Source organism: Hibiscus syriacus, unplaced genomic scaffold (assembly GCF_006381635.1).
Source record: "Hibiscus syriacus cultivar Baekdansim isolate YM2019G1 unplaced genomic scaffold, ASM638163v2 tig00111848_pilon, whole genome shotgun sequence".
In the NCBI taxonomy this organism is placed as follows: Eukaryota; Viridiplantae; Streptophyta; class Magnoliopsida; order Malvales; family Malvaceae; genus Hibiscus; species Hibiscus syriacus.
This window is the reverse complement of record NW_024063201.1, coordinates 3,855,195-3,866,036: the sequence shown is the minus strand read 5'-3', so window position 1 is coordinate 3,866,036 and position 10,842 is coordinate 3,855,195. Positions and strand designations below refer to the sequence as shown.

The 10,842-nt window shown below is 35.2% G+C and overlaps 1 protein-coding gene across 1 annotated transcript; it reads left to right on the top strand.

The window, feature by feature from the left end:
- Positions 1 to 1,396: 1,396 nt before the first annotated feature.
- LOC120172295 lies at positions 1,397 to 10,596 on the top strand. Its single transcript, XM_039179784.1, has 9 exons — positions 1,397 to 1,469; positions 1,594 to 1,709; positions 6,642 to 6,738; positions 6,814 to 6,889; positions 7,559 to 7,643; positions 7,730 to 7,856; positions 8,114 to 8,212; positions 8,340 to 8,577; positions 10,452 to 10,596. Exons 1-9 carry the CDS (start codon positions 1,397 to 1,399, stop codon positions 10,594 to 10,596), a joined length of 1,056 nt encoding a protein of 351 aa, XP_039035715.1.
- Positions 10,597 to 10,842: the final 246 nt, after the last annotated feature.

The window sequence follows — 10,842 nt, the reverse complement described above, 5'->3', positions numbered from 1 at the left end:
ACCGTTCGTCTTCTCCTTAATTATACTACTCCTCCCCTATAAAAATCACCTCAATAATTCTCAAACCATCAAAAAAATATTCTCCTTTTACTTTTATCATTCTTCTAACAACCTTCAAGTGAGTTATGTTATTGTTTTTAGAGGGTAAAATCATTTTTATATATTATAATCATTAAATAGTGTATTATTTTATTATATTTTATTGTGCTAAATTTTTTTATGTTTTACAGTTATTAGCATCTATCATTCTTCTTGAACTTTTCATGATAATTCTCGACAATATGTCAGATACAGTACTGATGTTGGACATAGGTTGATTGTTTCCACCGCGATCTGAAATGACACAAATTTTTTCCTCGTGACAACATGTAAGTGTAAGTTTTTTAGAGAAAAATCCAAGAATCTGTATCTTCTCCTTCAACAAGTGAAAAAACAACTAGAAGAATGTTGCGATTACCAACTTGACAATTGTCAATAGTAGATCTTACTTGTATTTTCCATACAAGAATGTCTCATTAATTTGGACCACATGCTTACAGTATTTTATAGTATTAATGTATTGTGGGTAAGTCCAAAAAAGCCGATAGAATTTACATCGATCGCAAAATACTCGATAATTGTGGTATGCATGGCAAGTTTCGAAGTCGACTATTGTCCAGTATTCAGTCCGTGCACTATCCTAAATCAACTTGGTTGTTTGTTGTAAGATGAATCCCACTCACCGTGAAGTTTCTTAATGACATTCTCCTTTGTCTTCCATACTTTCTTGTAGGAGACAGTGTACCTATATTGAGACTATATAGCTAAAATCAACACCACAAGTGCTCCATCTCCGCCTCATATGACAGTCTTCAATACACGAACCATCAAGTTGCATCCCTTATCACGTTGGAGACATAGCAAACATACTTTTCGGTGGTAGATCGATCAACTCTGGAGTGAACAAAATTACGAATGTTGTAATTCTTAATTGCAGTCATCACTTCTTCTTTCAATGGAAACTCCATTTCGATATATAACTCACCATCATTGACTAATAAGTTAAATCTGTAGTCACCAATATTAGGTATATCCATAAATTATGACCCATACATTGAACCATAGTCAGTTTCATACATGTATGTGGGAGGTTTGGTGTGTACCGTTGTGAGAACTTCATCTATATCATCATCATCGGAGTTCATGTTGAAATGTGGTGATTCTGGCTCAACAAATCTCAGCATCATCCGCACATGACTCACGAAGAGGTTCTTCTGGTGGAGATGAGGGTTCCTCTGTGATGTCGACATTTAGGTCGAACAAGATGGACACCCTTGAGTTTGACAGAACTCGATGATAGGAAGCTAGTTGGGCCTGATCTGATCTGTGAGGTAGAAGAGAAGGTTCGACTGATTCAATGACGATTGAAGGAGGACTTCGACCGACAAAGATCGTATGCAGACTTGAAGCGAAAGGATATTGTGTTCGAGGTCAGTGATAAGGTTTTTCTTAAAGTATCACCGTGGAAAAGAGTACTACGGTTTGACCGGAAAGGGAAACTAGCTCGACGTTTTATTGGATCGTATAAGACTCTCGATATGGTTGGACCTATAGTCTATCGTTTGGCTTTGCCGCCGGAGATGGAGCGCTTCCACAACGTTTTTCATATGTCGATGCTTAGGAGATATTGTTCGTACCCATCCCACGTTATTCCTTTGGAACAGATCGAGGTAAGTCTAAAAATGACTTATGAGGAAGAATCAATACGGATCTTAGATCGAGAGGTTGAAGACTTGATGAACAAGTAGATTCCCTTGATGAAGGTTCTATGGAGGAACCATGGAGTCGAAGAAGCTACATAGGAGACCGAAGAGGACATGCAACTCTAGTTTCCACATCTATTCTTCTCATGTAAATTTCGAGGACGAAATTCTTTTTAAGAAGTGGAGAGTTGTAACACCCCGATTTTTAGGTTAGTAGTTTTGGGTAAAACCGAATGAGTGTGAATGGGCTAAAGAACCATTCAAGAGTGTTAGGCTAGTAGATGTTTAAGTTTTTGTTTGGGCTTGAGCCCAACAAGGCTTAAAAAGGTGTTTTTTAGTTAAGTAGCATAGGAGAGGGACTAGGAGTGTAATTAACCCCAAAACTATTTCAAAGGTTGAATATCATTTAAGGTTGGTGATGTAATCGGCCATACTCTCTCATTCCTCTTTTTCATTTCCCTTTGTAATCATCTTCCAACTTGTCTTCTTCCTCCCTTTCAAACTCTCATTCTTCTCCTTGAGCCCAAGTTAAAGGTGGGAACTTGTTGCTCAACATCTTCACTCTGAAATTGTGAAGGTAAGATCTGAAATCACCTCTCCAAGAGCTTCATTTTGAGCTTTTAACTTGATAGTTCGTCCATGGAAGCTTGAGTGAGAGTTGAGTGGGATTTTGAGTTCTAGAACCCCTTAAGACTCCAAATCCATTTTGGAAGCTTAAAGACCCTATTTTTAACCTTCTTAGATCCTTAAATGAGTTTATAACGCATTTCTTTGATGTGTTCTAGTGAGAGAAGAATGTGAAAGCTCTAAGGGCAAAGACAAGGAGAATGAAGTGCTTAGGTGATTTTGAGGTTGTTTTTACAACTCTTAGGAGTGAGGTAACACGATTCTGACTTGTCCATACCACATGTAGTTCATTGTATGTGCATTATGGTTTGTTTAGTTCATGAAGCATGCTAGAGTAATTTCCATGGCAAGATTCGTATTTGTGTGTTGCAAGCACGAAAATTAGTACCTTTAGACCTCTAAGACACTAAATAAGACGTTAAGCATGTTTTCTTGTCTTATGGGAATTGTTGGGTTGATTTTTGGCTTTTTCCGTAGCTTAAGTAAGTCATTCCCAGAAAAATGATCGATCCCTCGACCAAAGGGATCGATCCCAAAGTTCCTGTCCAGCAAAAGATTTATCCCTTTTCAAAAGAATCGATCCCTAAGGAAAAAGGATTGATCCCTCGACCAAAAGGATCGATCCCAAACTTTATGTTGTGCATAGGATCAATCCCTTTTCAAAAGGATTGATCCCTCGGCGAAAAAATCGATCCCTCTAAATAAAGTTTCGATCCCTTCGTTGTTTTGCCGATGGAAAAAGGTAGAATTTCATTCAATAGAAGCCTAAAGTGTTATGAAATGTTGTCTTGGCCTCAGCATGTTTGAATGAGTTTAGTTTGGTCAATTGATCGATTTACCTAATTACTTAAACCTTAAATCCAAAACTAATGATAATGATAAAGCTCGACTAATAACGCTATGAAATAAAGTGACATAAAACTAGCCTTGTTTGATATTCGAGGAAATGACGAGAACACTTGAGTCACTTAACAACGTGAGTGTTACGTGTATGTAAAATATCTGGATATATCCAATCTAGTGCTTGGGCACTTAAAATGCTAGTTGGATGTCGTGTCGATGCTACGTGACCCGAGCACATCCGAGTACTCTTGAAGAGTAGGCTAGCCGGGCAAGTGTCGATGCTTCGTGACCCAGACTTGACCCTAGTGTTATGGAGACACTGATGTGTGACCCAGGTCTTCCTTAAGTGTTGTAAGTAAAGATTGGTGTGAGTTTCGTGATGTTATTTGACCCGAACTACACTATGATACTACTGTTTCCTTGAGTTTTGCATTGCTCATGACTATATTGTATCATGCTTATATATATTGGATGCATGTTGTATAGCTTGGTTATTTTTTTGTGGCACTGACTTGTGAGCTCAGTGTATGGAATGTGTTTCCTTACGCATGCCAATAGGTGCCAGCTGAGGAGCTCTTCGTTAGACTTGGATTCCAGACTCGAGTCACTCGACCTCTTCATAGTATTTTTCGAGAGTTTTAGAGGGTATGTACTGTCATAGACCCTTATTTGTATCTTGAGTTGTAAACTCTGTATTTTAAATTAATGATATATTTTGGGACTTATGTCGGGAGCTCCCCCGTATTAAACACTTATATTTCATATTTGTTTGATAATTAAATTTTATGGATGGTACCTTCATGAAACGTTTTAAAAAGAGGTTAGTCACTCACATGGTTCCGTATGACATCTAAATTCAATGACCTTCGGGTTGAATTGAATTATGATGTTACAAGCAGAATAGCCACCACTATAGTAGTGACTTTTGAAACCACATCAATAACGATGGATCACGATTGCAATTTAAAGGGAAGATGTCAATTGCTGATATAGCAGGCTGTTATTTATGCTATTGTTGCAATATTCTAATTTCTTCAAAAAAAAACACAACCACAATTCCCACGACGACTATAATAACATTTGTTATGTTTGTAATTGTGCTACACATAAGACGACCGGAAAAGAAAATAAAATAAAATGAAAAAAGAAAATAGACAAATTTATCGGAAGATTCGAAAAAGATAAAATCATAATAAAACATTAGAATCATAGGAAGTTAAGACTTAAGAACATAAAATCGAAGGGAAAGGACGGGAAGATACCCTTTTAAGATGAGTCTGAACGATGGGAGAAATCTGGTGGAAACTCTTCAGAGTACCGTAGCTTCTCGATTGAGAATCAGAGAAGGCGTCCATTGTTTGTCGAAAAGGAAAATAACAGAAAATGCTAATGTTGTTTGGCCAGACAAAGAAACCGTCTCGTATTTTTTTTCTACAATCATTATACGTGTGGATCGTCGGAAGTCTAGTTTCAGTCTTTCAGATGGTTTCGAGAAAATTTCTACTAGGCTAAGTTACCAGAAGGTCCGTTTTAGATATATATTTATGTATTGAAACTGAAATTTCACTCAGCTTTGCTACTGCCTGTAAGAGGAATTTTCCTTTATTTAATTTTAAGGTAAACTACATCAAATACCATCAAAATTTAACCGTTGTTTCATATATATCATTAAATTTTTAATTTTGTCTATTATAGTATTGAACTTTGATTTTCGTTTTAATTATACAATTTAACCGTTATATCGTTAACGGGACGATGACATCGCTAATGGGTGTCGACATGGATGACAATTGCCAATATAGACACCTCTTCAAAATGATGTTGTTTTGATCTTGGTGCTAACGATTTAACAACACAATAGTATAACTGAAACGAAAATCAAAGTTCAGTGCTATAATTGATAAAATTGAAAGTTCAATAATATAAACAATACAACACTAAAGTTCGGTGATATGTGGCGTAGTTTACCCTTAATTTTAGGGTAAGCTATACCAGTTACCACCTAACTATAGCACATTTTCATTTTGACTACCATTTTTGATTTTTTTCAATTAGGTCAACCAACTATTTAAATACATTCAATTAGGCCACTTGCCGTAACATTTAACGGGAGTGTTGATATGACAGTTAATAAAATTGGTATAATTAAACAGTTGATCTTTAATATTTATACATTTTTAAATTGGTCATAATTTTAATAATTTAATAAAATTAATATATGATTAGATGGTGACACATGTCAATGCTATATATATTTTATCAATTTTAATTATTTTTTATATTTTTTCATTTTCTCTCCCCTCCCCTCCCCTCCCCTCCCCAAGCTTTGGAAATTGGGTTTTGATATTTTCGCTTCTCCTGTTATAAGAGAGGGAGATGAGCGCCATGAAAGAAGCCATGTCTATCTTCTCAAAGATCTTGTCTTTTCATCCCGGTTATGATATATCCTTCCTATTCAAGGCATTGCTAATTGTTGATTTCATTTAATCAAGTCCGGAAATTTTTGAATGGGATTCGAAAACAGGAAAGACAAAGCTTGGGCATTCAATGGTAGAAAGAATCAAACAGGAAGCACTTAAAGTTCCGAGTGCTACAATCGATGGTTGTTGGTTGCTTAAATAATGAATATATGTTCAAGTGAAACTTGGGTGCCTTTGATCATGTAGAGTGTATATAACCTTCGAATTTCTGCAGTTACTCTTTTACAAAAGAGAGTTCAAAGGGATGAATTGCATCTGCACTTAATTTCTTTCTAGTTTTCATGTAAACAAGTTTCTGGTATTGGTATTGTTACATAATGGAGAGTTGTACAATTTTATTGTTGATGTTAATGCTTTGTTAATTGTTAGAACATTTTGCCAGTTTGTTGGTCCTTTCAACGGCGATGCCAATAGAAGTTCAGGAAGCTCTGGTGCAAATGCTGATACTGAGCTGGAAACCAAATATATAAAATACTACAAGAAAATATATTTTAATGACACACGAACGATGATATACGTTAATTTATGATTGCAAAAAATGTCATGTTTTTTAAAATCTGAACAATTTATGACTTACAATAATGTGTGTCATATTTAATAGTTATAATCCAAAAAATTTGTAAAAACACGAAGTACAGTTTTAATTGTGTGTCATCTGTAAAAGTCGTATTTTAATTTTTTCCATTATTTTCATCATTTCCCTCTTCTTCTCCCCTCGATAACAAAGTTCACGCGCATGCTTCCTTCAGTTTTTCTTTTTCTCTTTGCAACCTTCCATTGTTTTGGCCATTCACCACAACGCATACGAGGGAGTCAAAATTCAAGGGTTTTCACAGGTATTCATCGTTCTTTATTTAACATTTGGGGTTTTGTTGATTTCTATATTATTTGATTTAATGGGTTTGATGATTGAAATTGAATCGAGATTTGTTGCTTGTTTAATCGATAGGGAGAAAGCACTCTACAGGCAGAAAGTTTTGCTTCATCATTACGACCCTCTTCTTCTCATCAATCTGCTGCTACTCTCTCGGTAAGCTTCATTCTTGGTATTTAGATTTTGTTATTTTTTAATTATTTCTCTTCTCTTTTTGAAATAATGGCTTTGCCTTTAATTTTATCAGCATCAAATTGTGCGGCTGGGGTTGCTGTTGCTTATCACCGGACGGCTGCTTTCGTAGATGATGTTGTGATTGTGGCGTAAGTTGTTTTACAATTTTTTTGTTTTCCCTTGGTCTAATTTTTTGAAATCTTTTGTATAAAAAAATGCATCAAGTGTATAGAGTGGATCTTTCAATTAGCTAGCTCGGGTTGGTTGAGTCCAATCATTTTAGATCGGGTCAGTTTTAGTTAAGAATTCCCGGGTTAATTTGTTCAGGTCATTTTAGGCTTGTTTCAATTTCGAGCTTGGGTCATTTTAGATTCAACTTGTATGGGTTTGAGACTGAATTTTTTGAGCTGAGTCAATACGGATTCGAATCTTTTCAAGTTTGGATCACCTTAGGTACATGTCATGTGGGGGGTCATTTTGAGTTTAATTGTTTTGGTTGAGTTGTTTAGGGATGGGTTGAGTACTTGAGTTCTAGATTTGGTTCATAATTGACCCGTCTAGAAAAGAGGTAAAGTATAGATGGTATCAACAAGTAGTTGGATGAGGTGATAGTGGTCTCATTCCTTGTAAGGGTGAGAGCACAAGTTCTAAGTCCATGTAGTGTACATGTTGGTGGGTTTTTACTTAAAACGCTCTATGTGAAGGAATAGTCTCAATTCCAATATGGCTTGGGGGATACCCTGTTTTTATACCCAAAAAAGGAACAATTTTCTTCTGTTAATGTTGCATCAAAGAGCAGTAAAATCGTTGTTGTACAGGGCATGCCACACTGCAATATGCAAGGCAAAACGTGGAGGCTTCAAGGATACACTTGCAGATGATTTAATTGCCTCTGTTTTGAAGGTTAGATGTTGCTTTTGATTTTTTGTATTGAATTTCTTTGACATCAAATTTCTTCCCCTCCTATCTTATGTTAATTCTCAATGTAGGCTTTGATACATAGAACTAAGCTGAACCCAAGTGAAGTTTCTGATATAGTTGTCGGTACAGTTTTGGCACCTGGCTTGCAAAGAGGAATCGAGTGTATGATGGCAGCATACTATGCTGGTTTCCCTGATACGTCTATTCTTTCAAATTCCTTTCCCTTGAACCCCTTTTAATTTGTTGAAATTTTAGAGCTTTCAACTGTTTGTTGCATTGAAAATTATTGAATTCCCATTTCATCTTTTTATTGGTATTGGCGTGCTAGATTTGCAGTCATTACCAAATCCTTTTACCATGTTGATAGCAGAGATATAAATGAAAGACATGAATTGACTTCAAAGTTGCCTTTTCTACAACATATTGCTAATATAATTACCTACGTCAACCAGATACGGTGCCTATTAGAACTGTCAACAGGCAGTGTTCATCTGGCCTACAAGCGGTTGCCGATGTTGCTGCTTTTATAAAAGCAGGATATTATGATATTGGTGAGGATATTCACTCTCATCTGGTGTGTATACATATATGTGTATATATATGCGTGTGAATGCTGAGGCAGATATATTCGAATATTTGAGTGACCTTTATGCTGGTTTATCTTGGTCTTCAATTAAGGCATTGGTGCTGGATTGGAGAGCATGACAATTGATAAAGTGGTTCCTGGAGTTCCCAAAGTTAACCCAAAGTACCATGAAAATAAAGTTTGTATTTTACTAGTTAGGACCTTTTTTTACATCTTGTTAACATCCAACTGCATTATTTTTTACAGACAGAGGCCTTTGTCCGAGCCCAGTATTTGCTTCTGTATTCCATTAACTATTCCTTTTGTTTCTTTGTTGCAGAAAATTTGCTTGTACAGAACATGTTATCTTTGGAGACTATGTCTATGAGTTATGTAGTGAGGGGACGATAAGAAAGATTCTAGGTTTCTTCACTCCCAGAAACATGAGAATTGATGTAGTAACAAAATCCTTCAAGCTAAATGGTACCATGTTATGTTCTATTTAACCATCATATTCTTATTGTAAAATATTGGACCATGTTTCTATGTTCCAAGAGTCTAAGAACAATGACGATCTAATTTGAAGCCATATGGCTTTCTTTGATTTGCAGGTACAAGTTGGTTTGTCCTTTTACATTGTAAATTCTCACAATTATCATGTTTCTTATGTTATGTTGATTCTGTTTAACTAAAATGTGCTTAATTTCTTTTATTTATACTAATAATTATGGGAAAGAAACTGAGTGCATATACTGATAAATTCCCACAAATATGTGTCATCTTCATTTATGACGGGGGCTTCAATGACACGTAATGTAAGTCATACATGCGTGTCATTAATTTATGACACACAAATATGTGTCATCTTTATTTATGACGGGGGCTTCAATGACACTCAATGCGCGTTATAAATGCGTGTCATAAATGTGTGTCATAAATGCGTGTCATAAATGCCCGTCATAGATTTATGACACACAATTGCGTGTCATCTGAGATTTATGTCGGTGGCTTCAACGACGTACATTTGTGTGTCATCCGCACCCATAGATGACGCGCAATGAGCGTCATTAAAGAGGTTTTTTCTAGTAGTGAAATGTTGTAAAGTATTACAAAGTAAAGGGCTTATTTAGTGGTTCAGGCTCTTCTTGAAGACTCCAAGTTGTTGATTCAGAACCTCTAAATTGCATATTAATTCTTAAGATATCATCATCTAATTGGAGATTAAATTTATCAAATTCAATTAAAATTATGATCAAATTAAAAGAATGTATAAATATTGAGGATCAAATGTGTTATTATACCAATTTTAGTAAATGCCACGTCAGTACTTCCATTAAATGTTAACGAAAAGTGGCTTAATTGAATGGATTTAAATAATTGGATGACCTCATTGACAAAAATTCAAAAATGATGGTCAAATTGAAAATGGACTATAGTTAAATGGTCACTCGTATAGTTTACCCTTAGTTTTATTCTTATTTTTTTGGTAAAAATTCAAATGTTATAATAATTTATATCTGATATTACATTTAAACTTTAAAATATAAAATAATAATTCAATAATAATTAAAAATTTCATAATATTTTAAAGTTGACAACTAATTGGTGTACTAACAAAATACTATACTTTTAATTAATATTAAATTCAAATAACTTCCTCCCCAAGTAAAAGTTGATAATATTGTAAGAAAAAATTTAGGGGAATGGTAATTAATTTGGGATATAAGTTATTTGTTATTGTACATTATAGAGTTTATTATGTACAGGATGAGTTTTATAAAATAACTTAAAAAAATTAGAACTCATCTTGTTAATTGGACAAATGTTATATAAAATATGTCATATTTATGTGATAAGTTACAATTATAATATGTTTTATGAAATTCGTCATATCCACGAAACAAATTATAAATATATTATATCAAATAATCTAAATATTAAAATAATTTTTCAAAACACCTGCATTTTCTAATTTTTTTACCTGAATTATTTCACTAAATGAGTCCTCTCCCCTCCTTCATCAAAAGGAAAAAAAAAAAGTGGCAACCGGATATGAACCTTTTCCTATTGATAACGTACGTGATCCATAACGGATAGTCATGTAATAATTTTCTTATGAATATCCACGTCCATATAGACCTCAAAGTATCATTCTAAACCCTGTCATTTTCTAATGAAATGTTTACCAAATCTTTGTTGCCTTTGTGGAATATCTGGAATTGTAGAAATAAATTGATTCACTCCGGGGAACTCCAATCGGTGCAGGAGATCATGGACTTCGCATGGCTCATCAGTGCTGACTTCCGATCTGTTGTCAACAACTTTGATTTGCCTTTGCCCTCCCAACCAGTGATCATTGGCAAACGGTGACGTGAATCGACCATCGATTGGATAAAGATTAACGTGGATGAGACCTTTTTTCCTACAAACGCTGGTGCAACAATAGGAGTGGTAGCGCGAGACTACCATGGAATGGTTGTGGAAATCATGCACGACGGTTGGAAGGAACTTTCACGACGAAGCTGGTGAAAACTGTTGCGTTTACAACTGGATTAGAAATGGCCCAAGAGGACGATTAGGGTCTGATCAACTTTGAGGGTGACTCGTTTGCGGTGG

Bases quoted from the DNA above. Each gene is read 5' to 3' on its own strand.
- LOC120172295 (XM_039179784.1), top strand. From the start codon at position 1,397: ATGACGATTGAAGGAGGACTTCGACCGACAAAGATCGTATGCAGACTT. The intron at 1,470-1,593 runs GTCAGTGATAAG...TTGGACCTATAG, and splicing joins GAAAGGATATTGTGTTCGAG to TCTATCGTTTGGCTTTGCCG. The intron at 7,644-7,729 runs GTTAGATGTTGC...TTCTCAATGTAG, and splicing joins TAATTGCCTCTGTTTTGAAG to GCTTTGATACATAGAACTAA.